At 52.3% G+C, this 16,739-nt stretch overlaps 2 protein-coding genes across 17 annotated transcripts; one reads left to right on the top strand and one right to left on the bottom strand.

The window, feature by feature from the left end:
• Positions 1-834: 834 nt before the first annotated feature.
• On the bottom strand, positions 835-2,064 carry tmem60 (transmembrane protein 60). The gene is made up of 3 exons (XM_061762510.1): positions 1,910-2,064; positions 1,569-1,682; positions 835-1,486 (listed from the first exon to the last, which is right to left on the bottom strand). Exons 2-3 carry the CDS (start codon positions 1,650-1,652, stop codon positions 1,169-1,171), a joined length of 402 nt encoding a protein of 133 aa, XP_061618494.1. The 5' UTR covers positions 1,653-1,682; positions 1,910-2,064; the 3' UTR covers positions 835-1,168.
• A 53-nt stretch (positions 2,065-2,117) lies between these two features.
• Positions 2,118-16,431, top strand: LOC133472107 (protein PHTF2-like). 16 transcript variants are annotated; one of them, XM_061762489.1, is made up of 22 exons: positions 2,118-2,605; positions 3,802-3,868; positions 6,009-6,089; positions 8,340-8,396; positions 8,605-8,616; positions 9,984-10,053; positions 10,123-10,281; positions 10,360-10,525; positions 10,956-11,117; positions 11,238-11,445; positions 11,513-11,656; positions 12,245-12,401; positions 12,494-12,564; positions 12,654-12,782; positions 12,873-12,958; positions 13,030-13,222; positions 13,673-13,804; positions 13,873-13,959; positions 14,236-14,391; positions 14,504-14,599; positions 14,670-14,795; positions 14,865-16,431. In XM_061762489.1, exons 3-22 carry the CDS (start codon positions 6,045-6,047, stop codon positions 14,883-14,885), a joined length of 2,277 nt encoding a protein of 758 aa, XP_061618473.1. In that variant the 5' UTR covers positions 2,118-2,605; positions 3,802-3,868; positions 6,009-6,044; the 3' UTR covers positions 14,886-16,431. The 16 variants fall into 16 exon arrangements, with proteins under 16 accessions (XP_061618473.1, XP_061618474.1, XP_061618471.1 ...); XM_061762490.1 differs by lacking the exon at positions 8,605-8,616; XM_061762487.1 differs by having other exon boundaries at positions 14,504-14,795.
• The last annotated feature ends 308 nt before the right edge of the window (positions 16,432-16,739 follow it).

The raw sequence follows: 16,739 nt of genomic DNA, 5'->3' as shown, positions 1-16,739 counted from the left end.
TAAACGTTTGGGAACCGAGGACACTAATTGTTGAAGCTTCAAAACGCGCCACGCATTTTCAATGGGAGACAGGTCTGGACTGGAGGCAGGCCAGTCTAGTACCCGCACTCTTTTACTACGACGCCACGCCGTTGTAACGCGTGCAGAATGCGGTTTGACATCGTCTCGGTGAAATAAGCAGGGGCGTCCGTGAAAAAGACGTCGCTTGGATGGCAGCATATGTTTCTCCAAAACCTGTATGTACCTTTCAGCATTCATCACAGATGATGATATGAACCGGAGATGATGAAATCCCTAAATTCCTTGCAATCGTACGTTGCGGAACATTGTCCTTAAACTATTCGACTATTTTCTCACTCACTCGTTCACAAAGTGGTGAAGCTCGCCCCATCTTTGCTTGTGAATGACTGAGCAAATCAGGGAAGCTCCTTTTATACCCGATCTTTTTTGCAACGTATTGCAGTCCTAAAATTCTAAGTCAATGATTATTTGCTAAAAGCAAAGTTTATCAGTTTGAAGATTAAATATATTGTCTTTGTAGCGTATTCAATTAAATATAGGTTTGAACATGATTTGCAAACCATTGTATTCTGTTTTGATCGATGTTTAACACAACGTCCCAACTTCATTGGAATTGGGGTCGTAGTTGCCAGGGGCATTGCACCCCCAGGTGACACAAGTGTGACAAACCTCCCCCATTGTTTTTGACTTTGGCACTCTTCACACTGCGACCGCCTTTCCAAAAAAAGAAAAACCAAAAATAAATTCTAATGATCATTTGTAAACATGTTACAGTGTCGTGCAGATTAGTTTGACGGCAGTAGTACGACTTGGGACTTTCTCCAGAATCATCATTTATTTCCACGAAACTCCCGATAACGATCGGAAACCATCGGCTCGGTGTGCGAAATAACGGCAATTAATTTATGACTCGTATGTAGCGTCACCTCACCTATTAAATACAGTACTTGACCTCGGGCAAAACGATAACTGAGCAAGTAGCACAATCGCAAACGACCGAGTAGCGACACCCAACATACCGGCGACCAAAAACGTGTGGTATAAATAAATAAGTCGGCGTATCGTTCACAGTAGTGTTGCGGGAATACAATCGGTGGGATTTGAGGATCGATGTCTCTCGAGGTGAGTTTTTGTTCCGTCATCCCTGTCAGGCTTCTCTCCTCTCAGGAAAGATATTGAGGCCCAGCTCGACCAGCGCTCCCACCAGCACGGTCCACAGCGGGACGCACACCAACGTCACCTTCACGTCCGCCAGCTTCTCCAGCTTGGCGCACAGCGTCAGGCAGAAAGCCAGTTTGAGCAGCACGGCCGCCAGGTACCAGACGCGCAGGCGCAGGTCCGGCGAGCCGTTCCGCGGGTCGAAACCCGGCTTGCAGCGACCGGCCATCTTGACGACGAGCATGAGCAGGAGGATGCCGTCGAAGACCCACACCGGCAGGAAGATGAGGAACCAGTTCAACTGCACCTAAAGAACACAATGAAGATGCGTGGTTATTATTACAAAACCAAAAAGCGGCCGTTTCAGCGTTCGAGTAAATATGTCCGACCTTCCCATCCAATTTGAGTACAAGCATGATGAGGAAGACCAGGGTGAAGACCCAGGTCAACAAGACCCTCTGAGCCAGAGACATCTTGACTGAGCAAGGCGGGAGATGAACGGCCTAGGGTGGGATAACAATATTTTGACATTGTCACGCGCACTCACATCAAAGTACTAACACCTTGCATCGATGGACCGAGCCGAATCATTTGGAAGCAAACTTCATTAGCTGACGTACGGGATGCAATCGACATTTGAAATGGACTTGACGTGGTTAGCACGTCAGATAGCAAACCTAGCTTTGACGGCACAATAGCATGAAGCTAACCGCGGACGACGTGCACTCACGTCAGCGTGTTCGGAGGCTCTCCGTCTCCCTGCACGGCCTACATCGTTACTGTCGGTATATTTGTCGATTGCGGGACTCGGTTATTTTTTTTTCTTCAGGGGGTTTCTATCGACGACCGCCGGAAGATGGGAAAGAGAAAGCGGATCCGTTATCAGCGCTTGCCGCGCCCACTCTCGATACGGATTGGCTGCCGCGCTCGTACGTCACGTAACACTTCAACCGTACTCCCTGTCCTCGTGACGAAGGGTATTTATTTATGTATTTATTTATTTTTGTTAACCTGCAGTGACTGTTAGTGTCCGCTAGAGGGAGCCAACGCTCTCCGTCCGCTGGCCGTTTTAAGCGTTTTAAAGTGATTTATTAAACGTAACACGCTTTTCCGGATGATGAATGGCACACTATTAAAATATCGTGAGGTGTATTTGTTTTGGTCAGTGGCAAAGTAGGACCGCTGAAAATGTGGCGGCGCTTTTGAGTGGGGCTTTACGGCCGGGGGGGGGGGAGTGGAACCAACTTGAGTTTTTGCGTTGCCAGTCACTCAGCTGCGGAGGAGCTCAATGTTTGGAAGCCGAGCATCCGAACACCATGGACCAGGCTGGCTCGCTACCCCGCGCCCCGTAAAGCTTTTATTTGATTCGATTTGTATTCGAGTCCCGTCGGCGGCTTCACCGGGAGCAGCCCTGACCGTCAGAGAGGTAAGGCGCTGCAGCCGCCGTCGGCTGCATGTCTCGGGGGGCGAGGGGGGGGGGGCTCTTTTGTGGCCGCCGGTAGCCTAGCTGCCTGGCTAGTTAGCTACCGACCTAGCCTTGGATTTGGTCAGTGTGCCACTCAACGTTAACAATACAATTTGACCACGCCGTTGAAAGCATCACCGAGTCGTAATAAGTTGGTCGCTTTGCTCCGTGAAATGAACGAGCCTTCGAAACGACTATTTGCTTTCAAACGGAGGTTGTTTACACGTGTAGCTTTCCACTTGCACTGTTCGGGTGTCCTCGCTAGTTTGCGGTCAAGTTGACTTCTTACGACACGAAGGAACACTCTTAGTGTTCTGTTCTTCCAGGTACATCTCACAAAATTTGAATATGGTAAAAAAAAAAAGGTCAATTTGGTTCAGTACTCGTATAGATTGAATAAACGCTTAATAATTTTCAGAGGGAACATTCCTGCCTAATTTCTTCCTAAAAAATAGTTGAATTGTTTCTTGAATGTTACTTGAATGATACACATCTATTAAATAAATGTATATCTAAATCTTTCACTCCGAGCGCGTGTAGTGCATCTTAATCATAATTCATAATCTATAACTACCGAAAGAAATGAAGCCGTCGACGCTTGAAATTTACAGGGACCTTGGAGAATATTCTCCTTCCAAATGTTGGCGTAAAAGCCTCCACGTTGTGCTTTTGTGACACGCGAAACATGATTTTCACCAACAGCCAAATGATCTCCTTCAGAGAGCGTTCTTTGTAAAGGGAGGTCAAAAGGTGACGGGACGGCGCGGCCTTCGTCAGCGCTCGCGAAGGCTTCTTTTGTCAAACGACGTGTAATAACCTAGGCGCGTCGGCGGCGCAAGTTGTCAGAGGGCACGGCCAAGCGGTTCCGGATCGCGATTGAGGGTTATTTCCGTGAAAGCGTCGAAGGCAACCCGGCGTTACCGGCGAGTCACAGCAGTCGTGGGACGCCGGGCCCGCAGAGCCGGTTACGTCACTCGCTGCATTACAGTTACGTCACAGCTGCAGATGTTGAAAGTGTGAACGCAGGAGGTGGGGAGCGACGAGCGTCCTCTTTTCACCGGCGCGACTGGAAGAAAAGGTCACGTTTCGGTGCAAACGTGCGCGCCGTTCTCCCGAAACATGGACGCATTGACGTGTGACCCTCATGTCTTGTACAGAGTAACCGCTTTGAGCCGTTTGGTGTGCTGCCTGGCGATCACGGTGTCAAGACCTTCACCACCGCTGGTATGTTACATTGTTATCAATAATAATAACCATTGCACATCCCCTGTGGAATATATTAGTCACCTCAAATGCGTTATTGTACAGGTGATTTGCACGACATTTGAAGAAGAAAGGTAAAGACACGTTTTTATGCCCCCTCGGTTTTCTATGGAAAAATGTTTCCCGTGCTGAAACAGCCACGCTCAAAGCGGCGAACGGCGGCGGCCCACCGAAGCACGCTGGCAGGCTCGTGCTTTTTCCACCGCAGCGGAGAGATGTAACCGGCGCCCGTCATGAAATATAGAGCGCCCGCGGAGAGGGGGGTGAGGGTGCAGCTCGGGTTGCGCGTCACGAGGGAGCAGAGGCAGGAAGGGGTTCGCGGGGGTTGGTGTTTCGGTGCCGCACGAACCTCGAAAGCGCGGCGTTTACATAAACGAGAGTCATCGTACCGAGCAGATGCTACTGCGAATTGACCGATAATACACTCGCCGCGCTTCAGAGATCGGCGCATCGCCGGTATTGTATTTTGGAGCGGGAATCGTGGGAGTGGCCCAAAGGTTTGGATGAAAAGATACCGCAGGTTACGTAACACGATTACAACGGCCATAATCCAAAATAATCGGGCCTCGCGCTTTCCACTCCGCATTTTGTATCGTTTACGCGAAACCCAGCGCGTGTTCGCGCGGCACATTAAGTCGACCTCGAGCGTGAGATTTGGTTGACATGCCGGCGGAGCTTGCTCTCTGTGTTTGCTGTCCTGTGACTTGAGTGCATTAAGATCGCTGCTCGCGCTCTCTCCTTTCCCTAAATACACACGGTAAGCCACAGTGTATTTTGGGAAGGTTGAGTGTGTGTGTGTGCGTGTGTTTTTTTGTTCGCGCCATGTTTCCCGTCTTAAATGATGAGCTTCGGTGCGCGGGCTGCAGTCGTAATCTGCAGTTGGAGGCCATATTAGGCAACTGCGTGTGGACTCCGGAGATACAGTGGTGCGATTGGAGCCGACGGCTTCTATTTTTTTTGCGGCCGCCGCGACGGTGGCCGAGTAACGATCGAAGATAGATTGAGAGGTTTAGCCGAATGCTGGCCGGACCGTCTTCCCGTTGCTATAAATGACTTTTTCCTTTCCTTTGGTGTGTGGAAACCCAACTCGTAACTCTGAAATTGTTGGCCTACTGAGCACACGTGGCCTTGCCGCACACGCACAAATATGCGCAGAGTTGACGTTATCTCGCTTATCCGCAGCTCGATGCCAACGCACTCATTTGCGCGCCGCATAAAATGCGTCAGCGGCATCGGGTGCCGACTCATGGCGTGAGACTGTGACAGCCCGAAGGGAAAACATTGAAGAGAAAAGTGGAGATGAAGTCTCGCACGCACAGACAGCAAGAGAACGGGGAAGGAACCACTCGCAGACTCTGAATGACCATATCTTGACGCTGCATCTTGTCACGCTTCCTTCCTTCCTCCTCGCGCGTTACGCCGGTGGGCCGTCACATAGCCTCGTGGCAACTTTTCCTACTCGAGCCTTTAAACGTGTGACGGCAACTCGGTGGGCCTCCGCACTCGCCCGCCTCCGTCGTTTACCCAAAACCCGGCGACCAGGCGGAGCGTTGTCCTCGGCGGCGACACGGCACAGCGCCCGTCGGGTAGCGACGTTGCTTTCGACGACAACGGGATGGCAGAAGCGCGCGTACGCCTTTACGCTCAATAAGCGTCGCGCCCGTGTCGCCGTTCTGACAGCACCTCTGGAAAATGAGTTTGTTTTGTTTTTGCGGTGTTTATATAGAACGTGGACAAGTCAAACCAAAAGCTAAAGAACGCGCCTGTCAAAAGTGACATGCTTAGAATCCCGCGAATGGGCGTGATCCGCGCGGGTTGTCGTGAACGCCCGATCGTCAAGGGCGGAGTCCACCGCAGCATTCGATTGCAACATTCATACTTTGTCGCGCGCGATTGACCGCCCTTTCAACCGCAAGCGTTGCTGTATTTGTACAACAATGTTACGACTGTTGGCGTCCCAGCACGCGCGCGCCGCTCCCCCCACCTTTCATTATTAGTCACATCTGCGCCAGTCGGACTCTCGTTGGGCTGTGTCGCAGCTTTCTCTGTGGCTCTCCCTCCCATGTGATTTAATATTTGTTTTTTCCCCCCCCCCCTTCAGTCTAAGATGCCCTAGACGGCGAGAGGTGACATGTAAATGGCTTCCAAAGTGAAAGATGCCGTGGTGTGGTACCAGAAAAAGGTAAGACGCCGCTTCAGTGGCAACAGCTTACGCTTGAACGGCGGCAGTCGTATTGCAGCGTCACCGCGGCTCCGTGGCAGATTTGTACCGGTTTGATCGTGCGATGGAAAAGTCTTTCGGCAAAGTAGGAAGCGTGCAAAATGTCTTGCTACGATGAGGAATTAAGAGCACGCATCGAATGTCATGGGTTATTAAGGAGTTGTGTCCCGATACCTTCAGTGACATTTGAGCAGGCCGGGCAATAGGTCGCCGATGTCCATTCAGAGCAACTCAACAGGAGCCGAACACGTTCAGAATCCAAAATTGGCGGGGGGGGGGGGGGGGGTTCGTGTCGTTCTGTGGTTTCCGATACCGGATCCTCCGCTGGGTTTCCACCCCCCTCGTCACACTGCGTCTCTCGACCGGCTCGCGCCAGCTCTGTCGCCGCTCTTTCTCTCTCCCTCCGACACGAGTCACGCGGTTTAAAAATGAAAGCGTTTCTTCTAACAGACATTTCAGCGCATAATTGACGTTCCACACTGAAATGGTTGGCGCGTGAGGATAACTCCCGAGTCACGAAGGAGAGACGTACGACGTGACTTGACGTGATCATTTGAAACCAGTTTCCATACATGCAAACGCATCCGTTTTATCTAAATGGGATGTGACAAGCGTCTTCCCTATTATCAGCGGTAGGCGAAAGAAAAAGAAAAAAGCGTGCCAATTGTGACGTGTGAAAGAAACAGACGAACCCACTTGGAAAAGCTAATGTTAAACCTCTCGGAAACCCGGCGAGCTCGAAGCGAGGCCCGGCGAACGCTCGCGCCAGCTCTTTGTTGCCGGAGTGAAAACCCCATTAGAGAAAAGAAAACGTTCAGGCCAAGACTTGAATGAGGGAAAGTCATTAAGCGGTGACAATTGCCGCCTCGTTCTTGACGGGACAGCGCTTAAACCAGTTAGCATGCGCTCCTTTGCTGTGACTCACGCACGCACCCACGCACGCACCTGTTAGAACCGAAAACAGGCCACAAGCGCGCGCGTTGACAGGATCGCATGTGGCAACATCGCAGGGGTTAATGTCGAGGCCGCGACGGGCCGCCTGACCCAAATTCCTTCCGGTTTTGTTGGCTCCCCAAGCTTCCGCTATAATTAGCCCAGTCGGTTTCTAGACAATAAATCCCTGTGTAGTTGATCATCATCTGCGTTAGTGAGTTTGGGAGCGCGTGCACTGACAACGGGTCGGAGGGTTCGTCAGCGGGCGTAACCGGCGTGAGCGCTGGCGTTTTTTGTAGTGTTGCTTATTTAAGGAGAAATCACAGCCACAGAGTCATCAAAGGTGTGATTTGACGTTACGCCAAACACCTTTGAAAGTGTCTCTGCTCCAACGAGTCCGTCGAGTCAATTTTGCGAGCACTGCAGCCGTAATGCAAAAATTGCTAATAACTAGATGATGTTAGCGGCATAATGAACGCGAGCCAAGAGGAAAAGAAGTTTGGGACGTTTTTTCGCACTACGTCTTCATTCATTCATTCGTTGTCTGGCTCGTTAGCAATTGTCTCTCCCATTTTGTGGTCTTTTTGAAACTATAGATGGACACAGTGCTTTGCGAGGACGCGCGCGTTTAATCCTCGGCCGTTGCAGGCAGCCGCTCGGTTGACGTAGCACCCCCGCATAGCGACCCTCGCGTCCGGGCGGAATCTCGGAGGACCAAGAGCACGAAGTCGCTGTCGATTCCTCGCTCGTCAGCCGTCACTCACATACCAACGCGCAAATTGGACGGCCGTGTCGGAAGTGCCGAGAGCGTGGCTCGTCTGTCACGCCACTCGGTCCGCGACTCGCAGCCCGCTTTGACCTCTTCCTTCCTCTCGTCCAAGTTTAACGAGGCCTCGGGGTTTCCGTTGACAAACACTCTCGTTTGATTTGGCGGGTCATAAAAACAATGTCATCCGGTCGCACGTCAAGCTACGGCGCTAATCTGGTTCCCACGGTGACGCCGCGCCGGGCTATTTAGTCCGCGTGACGCCGACAGACGACACTCGGGCGCGTTAGCGCTCACGCACACGCTCCTCATTGTGCGTGCGCATTCAATGCATCGGCGTCACACGTCGCCGTTGCGATGGCCGAGAAAATTTCACATCAGCCGTTTGGAGTGAAGTGAAACACGGAACGGTTGGACAAACTTTAACGGTCAAATGAAGTCGACCTGTAAATTTGACCCCAAAGGCCAACAATATCCCTAGCGGTGTTAATCTTTGGGTGTTTTTCTCGTAGATCGGCGCCTACGACCAGCAGATATGGGAGAAGTCTGTGGAGCAGCGGGAAATAAAGGTGCCGTCACGTCTGCTTTGGCACCGCGTTTCATTCATTTGTCTTTTCTCTTTCAGTTTCTTTAAGTTCTGTCTGCTCCTTCCCGTCTCCGTTGACCGGCTCTTGTCCAGTGTTATTGTTTTTTTAATTTTTTTAACCATTTCCTCTCTGTCCCACTTGTTCTTCTTCATCCTCACCCATCCTCCCCGTCAATCGTCTTCCTCTTCAGTTTATATCGCTGGTGAGTATCCGGCGGCACCCGGCGCAGCGCGCGTCCCCTCGCCCGCGGCGTAGACTATTAGAGAGCGCGTGCGTCGGGTGCGTTAACCCCGCGCTCGCAGGCGCGATCGCAAGGTTTTGGGTCAGAGCTGCGGGAAGCAAACTTTCAGAGGAGCAAATCTAAAAACGGGAAGTGCGCTCATTGAATTTTCTTTTATCTCTCGGCGTGTTAAAAGAAGCCAGTTGGATTGAATTGAGTTTTCTAGTTGTTACATTTGCGCGTGGAACAGCGTTTCAAGTTAATAGACCGGATCGCGGTGGGCAAATATTTGAGCCACATGGGGCGACATTTGATTTTCAGGTCGTTCGTAGATGAAGTAAATCCAAAAAAGATGTAAAAGATGCGGGAGTATTTTATTTGAATCATGAAACGATGCTCACGTTTACACTGAATTTGGAATACATGTGATTATTATTGAACGGGTTTGCCCTTTTGACCTCACGCTGCCGTGTTGTTTGTAGAAGGAGAGCGCAAACAGTCTCCCAAAGGACTCCGCGACGGTTTTGACATTGAGTCGAGCGTCGCTCAGTGACCTTTATAAAGATAAGAAGCCGCGACTAGCCGGGAGATAAGAGCGCCGTTTGTATTGAACCGTTAGTACCAAGATAAAATCCCCTGACAACGAGAGGGGCAATGTGGATCTTTTCGTTCGGGTCGACCGGAACGCGAAGAGCACCGTCCTCCGGCGGACGAGGTCATTGGAGGGGCGACGCGGAGCTAGTCTGGAACTATCAACGCGAGAAAGAAAGCGTTACGCCCGCTTATAACGTTCAACGAAACTCACGCTTTTAACGGCGCGGTTCAGTACGTGCACCGTGACGCGAGTAGTCCAGTAGGAGCGTGGCTATAGTCGGTAGAAAGCACGCCGCGCTTCCTAAATACGAGGGGCACTTGAAGTCTGGAGCCCAATTGAATGTGACCTGAAATCTTCACAGGTTGTGGTTTAAGCTTAGTTGTTTGAAGACGTATTGAAAAGAAAGTTGGGTTGAACCCCGTCCTCTTCCGTCGTCGGGCGGAACGGAATGGAAAAAGCGGGCGTCCGGCATCCGAAGGGCGAAGAATGAGAGACCGAAACCCGGACACGTTTGGCAACCCTTTGAAAAGCGTTTAGTGGCCGTTCCCCTTCCGAAGCGAGAAAGGAAACGGCTGACGAGAAGAGGACGGGCTTAAACGAAAGTTTTTCCATCAACTTTGGATGAAGTATTTAAAGCACAAGCTGTGAAAATTCCTGAAGAAAAACGAATTTGCGCCAACTCCTTTGAAACCGCCCCTCGTATTTGACCTTACGTTCACGTAACCGCCGTTGACTTTTTGCGTCCTCCCCGCAGGGCCTGAGGAACAAGCCAAAGAAGACCGGGCACGTCAAGCCAGACCTTATCGACGTGGACCTGGTTAGAGGTGAGAAGAGGCCGACGCGCACCGTTCCGACTCCGCGATGATTCATCGGGTCTTTGCGCTCCGCCGCAGGCTCCGCGTTCGCCAAGGCGAAACCGGAGAGTCCGTGGACGTCGCTGACTCGGAAGGGCATCGTACGCGTGGTCTTCTTCCCCTTCTTCTACCGATGGTGGATCGGGGTCACCTCCGGGGCCATCTTCCTCTTGCTGCTGACTCTCTACCTGCTGCAAGGTACGTGTCCTACGAAACTGTGAACGAAGGGCTCCGCGGTCCGCGTCTGTGACGCAGTCGCGCGTTCCCCATCCGCAGCGGCGGCGGCCCTCCTCTACGCGACCATCCCGCAGCCTCACGGGATCCCCGCCACCGAGGTGTTCGGCGCCATCTGGCTCATGCTGCTGCTGGGCACCGTGCACTGTCAGATCGTTTCCACCGGGACGCCCAAGCCGGCCCCCGGCGTCGGCGGGAAGAGACGCAGGTGATTGGCTAGTAGGAGGAAAACGGAACAGTCGCGATAAGAAAGCGAGATTATGGTTGGGCTCGTTGTTCCTTTGTACTCGCGTTTGTCACGGAGAGATTCCCGCCCGCCGCCGCACACGCGGGCTGTTTTTGTGATTTGACGGCTCGCTCCTCACATTTGTGCTCCAATTAGTCGTAACGCATTGCCGCGTTTCACCCCTGTTAAAATGGAATATTATTGATGATAATGAACTCAAAGGGGAATTTGTGGAACCGTCAATTTTGTTTCTCTTTCGTCATTCATCTCCGTCCATCGATCGGCGCAATAACGAGTGGTTTGATTCCGAATAAACGACAATAAAGTTGTACAGGATTGTCGGGGATCCATTTCGGGTAGCGGGCCCCCGTCGTAAGCGTGCGTATGCTCTATTGTTGTTTCCCGACAAAAGGAAGTTGAGGAAGGCTTCTCAGATGGAGGCGCACAGGGAAGGCGACGGCTCCAGCAGTACCGATAACACGCAGGAGGGGGCGCCGCACTCCTACTCGGCCAGCGCCACAAACAGCCTGGGCACTCTGTTCCACGATTTCTGGCACGATCTGTGTAAAGCCGGGTGTGTATTTTCCCCTCGTTTCTTTGGGAGTGGCCGAAGTGAGGCAGCTTGTCGCGCTCGTCCTCCTCCCCCTCGCCGGAAGGGGCGGAAAAAGAAACGGCCGTCGCTCGGTCTTCGCAGGTCCGGGAAGTCCAAGCTCTCCATCGACAAGTCGACGGAAACGGACAACGGCTACGTGTCGCTGGACGGCCGCGTGACCAACCGCAGCAGCGAGGAGGGTCTGCGCCCGCGCCACGAACTCTCGAACCGCCTCGACGAAGCGCGCCGTGCCGCGCGCGGACCGCCGCGGCACGCTCACGCCGCCCCGCGCGCCGCCGCCGGCACCAAGGTGAGCCGCCGGCGCGGCGAAACGCTGAAACCCGGGCCGTGGATTCTCACTCGCTCGCGTCCGACAGGGGCCCGCGTCGGACGAGGCGTCCAGCGAGGAGGACCCCGACGCGTCTTACGTCGCCCTCCGCAGGGGAGTGGAGAGATTGAACGCCGACTGCGCGCTCCGAAAGCGCAAGAACGCGCACTACAAGAAACAGTACGCCGCGGAGGTAAAACGACAACAGGGGCAGCTAGTTGGGAAGAGGGATTTCCAAGCGTTACGCCGAGCGGAGGCGGGTCGGAAGGCGTTAGTAGTTAACAGGTCAAAGAGCAGTTAACACCAAAGTTGTCTTTTGCAACGGTGACCTGACCAAGAAAATGTCAAGTCCTCGTCCATCACATTGAAGTTGATTTCAGTTGTTCATTTTCAGCTCCCTTCTCGATAAGAGAAATTGCAGGTCACATTGACGGTGGAAAAAGTTGGCCAATGATTTGTGGAGGTCCAAATTGTTGAAAAGACAAAAACGGGGTGTGTAGACTTATTACATCCACCGCAGCCCTGCCCGGTGGGCCTACACGATTGCGCTGTTTGAACAAGTGGAAAGAGTCTGGTCTCATACCATTTGTTTGGCGCTGAATTTGGCCTCGATTTTGGATTTGATGGGATGAAGAATGAATCGGAATTTTAGACGAAGCGATATTGTTCGGCGGCGTCTGAATTGGCGCATTCGGGCACTCGGTTTCCAGCATATTTGATGTATTTGGAAAGAAAAGGCGCCAACGACTTTGTTTTCCTCAGTGTTTTTCTTTGGGCCCAGGACGTTCCCAAGTCCGGCGCCGGCCGCGGCTCCCGCCGCTCCAGCCCGAGGACCCGGGACTCCGAGAGCACCCGGCACGAGTCTGAGACGGAGGACCTGCTGTGGGAGGACTTCTTGCACTGCGCCGAGTGCAGGTCGTCCTGCACGTCGGAGACGGGTCAGGCAATAACGATATCCCCCGAAGGGAATTCCCAGCGCCGACCGACCGACCGACCGGACGCCTAACGCGGGAATTGTCGTCCTCGGCAGATGGAGAAGGAGGAGGCGTTCCCGCGTGTCCTCCCGCCAAGAAGGAGTACCGGGACGACCCTTTCCATCAGGTGGGTCCGCGAGCAGCGCCGTCGTCGGTGTTTGGGCGCGAGTGAAAAATCCAAACGGTCTCCGGCCCGCCGACGTTTTGCACCTTCAGGGTCACGCCCCTTGGCCGCACAGCTCCAACGCGGGCCTGGAGAGGGTGAGCGCCATCGTGTGGGAGGGAAACGAGTGCAAGAAAGCCGACATGTCCGTCCTGGAGATAAGCGGCATGATCACGAACAGGGCGAGTTGACAAAAACCACGCCGACGCTCACTCGGTACTTTAAGGCAGTTTACTGGAGAAAAGGAACGTTAACGCGTCGGGGTCCTCCAGGTGAATCTTTACACGCCGGGGATCGGTTACCAGGTGTTGGGGAATCTGGTGTCCGTCACGCTGGGACTCACTCCCTTAGCGTACAGGTAAGTTTCAGTCGATCGTTAACAACGCCGTTCATCTGGGACGACGGTTATTTGTGCTCGCGCGCCTTCAGACTGGCTCGGCGGCGCGACTCGGAGCAGCTGACGGCGCTGTCGGCCAACGAGCTGCTGTCCGCGGCGCTGGGGGGCGGGTCCGGCTCGGAAGCCCTGGTGGTCGCCATGGTAACGGTGAGCTTCACGGTGCGGGTGTGCCTCACGTGGCTCTTCTTCTTCTTGCTGAGCGTGGCCGAGAGGACCTACAAGCAGGTGAGGACAAGAAGTCGGCGACGCGGTCCGACCGCATTAGCCGTACGGTCTCGTGGGGGGGGGGGGGATGCGGTAGAAAAGCGCATTTATTGGTGTAGTCATCGACACAGTTTGCGGAGACGGCGCGTGGACGGTTTTGGTCGGCCGTAAGCGCCGATCACCCAAATGGTGATTTTTCAAAGAAATGATGCGTTTATCGCATCGCTCCGTTGGTTTGGATGTAAGGATATATAGTATTTCCTCGCGGTATCGTGCGTGATTGGCCGCGCAGCTTTAAAATACGCTAAACGAGGCGACCTAACCCCCGCGACGAACGAGGGGTCGCCGTACGGCGCCGAAAGCCGGCCGACCTCCTCTTCCCGCTTGTCCGTACGGCAGTAACATGGGTAGTTTTATCTCAAGTGCGTGGCGGCACCGCCGTACGTGGAATAAACTGCGCGTGCCTTCCAGAGGCTGTTGTTCGCCAAACTATTCGGTCACCTGACTTCGGCCCGACGAGCCAGGAAGTCTGAAGTTCCTCATTTTCGACTGAAGAAAGTCCAGAACATCAAGATGTGGTTGTCGCTACGCTCCTACCTCAAAGTAACGGCCGACGCTTCTGTACGTTAGAACGCGCGCGCCTTTTTTCACGGTGGTTTCTTACGTTGCAGCGTCGAGGTCCTCAGCGCTCTGTCGACGTCATCGTGTCTTCCGCCTTCTTGTTAACGCTGTCTGTTGTCTTCATCTGCTGTGCACAGGTAACGTACACGCACGCACGCACGCACACAGGCGGAGCTGGCAAATATCACGGAAATGGCTGAAAGCATGACAATACTGGCGCGGCATAAGTCTTGACGGCGAAATGTTTGAACAAGAAGGATTTAGCGTAATGACGCCGTTGTGCAATCGGAGAGCGTGGGGAATAATTGTTGTCATAATCGCATAATATCACTGTCCCGCAGTAACGGCGTGGAGCAAAATTCGAAAAGCGGCGGTCACGCTGACGAGGGTCGTGGTGGTTTTTTGCGGCGCAGTTGCTGCACGTGCACGAGACGTTCCTGGAGTGCCACTACAACTGGGAGCTGGTGATCTGGTGTTCCAGTCTGTCGCTCTTCCTGCTCAGGTTCGTCACGCTGGGCTCGGAGACCAGCAAGAAGTACAGCAACACGTCCATCTTGCTGACGGAACAGGTACGCGACGAACGCGCGGGCGGTTTCCCCGGATGCGACGGAGTCGGGAAGAGGAAGGGATTTTAGCGGCGCGGGGTGTTTGAATTACCGACGGCGCGTCCGTGTTTGTCAGATCAACTTGTATCTGAAGATGGAGAAGAAGCCCAACAAGAAGGAAGAGCTGACGCTGGTCAACAACGTGTTGAAACTGGCGACCAAACTACTCAAGGTGAGTGACACGATCTCGCCGACAACGAGGGGGCGCGCGGGTGACGTTTCCCCGTCGGTGCGCCTCGCAGGAGCTGGACAGTCCGTTCAGGCTGTACGGTTTGACCATGAACCCCCTGCTGTACAACATCACGCAAGTGGTCATCCTGTCGGCCGTGTCCGGCGTCATTTCGGACCTGTTGGGGTTTAACTTGAAGGTGAGCGCGACAAATGGGACAAACGCATCCGCCGTTGTGTGCGTGTAACGTGCGTGTCACTGTGCGCAGCTGTGGAAAATCAAGTCGTGACGTTAAGATGGCTGAAGACGACGAAGACCAAGAAGAAGATGATGAAGATGACATATCATCGGCGCGCTTTGACCTTCAACAAGCTATTTACCCGCTCAGTGTTGTGACTTTTTATTGAACCTCGCTATTTCTGACATCACACCGCGCTCCCTCGAGTGCAAGTTATTTGATTTTAGTCAGGAACGTTCGTACGATGCGGGTCCTCGGCTCAACTTTTGAAGTCAGTTTTACGTCGGGCCACAAATGTTACACGTACGTTCCGGCCGCTTTTGAGAACGATGCAACGTTTTGGACAGGACCGTTCGGTACAATTGGTAACGCGCAACGTCGGCGCATTCGTATGATAATTGGTAACTGACTGACTCGGTGGAAAGAGGAGGAAAAACACAAAAGTCCAAATAAATATGGATGTGACATGAAAAAAAAAAAAAAAGGGAAAGTGAACGATGCGCCCGGGAGCTCCGTTTCCGTAGTGTTTGCCCGTCTGCGGCATGTATTTTTTTTCACCTCAGGGCGAACAAAAGAATTTAGTTTGAGGATGGGTGTGATTTTCATGTAATTTGACGGTAAAGACAGTTGGAAATATGGATGGTAACGAGCAATCCTTTTGAACGCGGCCTCGGTTGGATTTGGGTAAATGTCCTTATCCTTATGGACGACGGCGCGCCGAAATCCGCTCGTCCCGTAACGGTGATGCGAGTCAGGAAACCCGTTCCGCTTTAGTTTGATTTGGCTGTCGGCTAAGGTGCGAGTGCTAAAGGGCCGCCTCATCCCGGCGCAACAACATCACGAGCCTCTGTCCTAATCTTAAATACATTTTGGCATTGAAAGTTTGGAATGAGACGATTGGGTTAAGAAAATGTCCCCAGCAGTGTGAACGGAGCCTCGATGAAGTTGTTTGGCAACATTTTGAAATTAGCTCAAGTCGCCGACAGTGTTTCTATGTGAACGTTCCCCCCCTCTCCTGTGGGCCCAGTCCCAAAAAGCGGACAATTCCGAGGTTCGGCGGAGTTTGCGTGCGTCAGTATTGGGTCGTTCTGTGGAACCGGTTGTTTTATGGAGGCAAAAGCAACATGCACTTTAAACACGCGAATGAATCTAAAGTGGACGATTTGCATCAGTGTCATGGAGAGAAATGCTGACATGTAAAGTTGTTGCGTTAGCATGTCGCTAACGTTGTTATTATGATTCTTTTTTTCCTCATTTTGTGTGTGTGTGAAGGAGACCAAAGTGCTTGCTTTTATCGATTGGCTTCCTTTAGTTGTCGCGGTAAAAGAATGTACTTGCAGCTTTAAATTGGTTACGTCAGGCTGTACTTTTTTGCGTTTGGATGTGTATCTTTTATCTTGTGGTCTGTTTGTATTTTCAAGTTTGTTGTTGACCATTTTGGTTGGGAAGAAGAGGCGTGTTTGAATGTTTTATTTTTCTAGTAACAAAGAAGTGTTCGTGTGAACACGACGGACAGTGGAGACGGTCCAAATAATTTGGAGAGGAAAACGGTCTGTTGACATTTTGATATAAAAACCAAGCGCTGGATGATAACGCACCATAGTGTTTGTTTGTGTTTGTGTGTGTTATTTTTTGCTCCACATTTGATAAATGTTTGATTCCAAAAAGTGTTTTTGACACTCACAATAAATAAATGTGAGATTATATTGGTAGGCAGTTGGTGAAAATGTAGAAGAAAGAACCTACGATTTGCTTGTTTTTGAAAGCAAGGCCGTCACATACGAACGGATACGGTACGGGTTCCCGGTACTCCCGACCGGTATTCAACGATAGCAATTTTGGGTAGTTTTGCGTGCGTTTCCGCGGTAACAATTGGTAAATAATAAAAGGTCAATTGTTTGGAGT

Source organism: Phyllopteryx taeniolatus, chromosome 22 (genome assembly GCF_024500385.1).
Source record: "Phyllopteryx taeniolatus isolate TA_2022b chromosome 22, UOR_Ptae_1.2, whole genome shotgun sequence".
NCBI lineage: Eukaryota > Metazoa > Chordata > Actinopteri > Syngnathiformes > Syngnathidae > Phyllopteryx > Phyllopteryx taeniolatus.
Note: the sequence above shows the minus strand (reverse complement) of the source record. Positions and strands in the feature narration are given on the sequence as shown.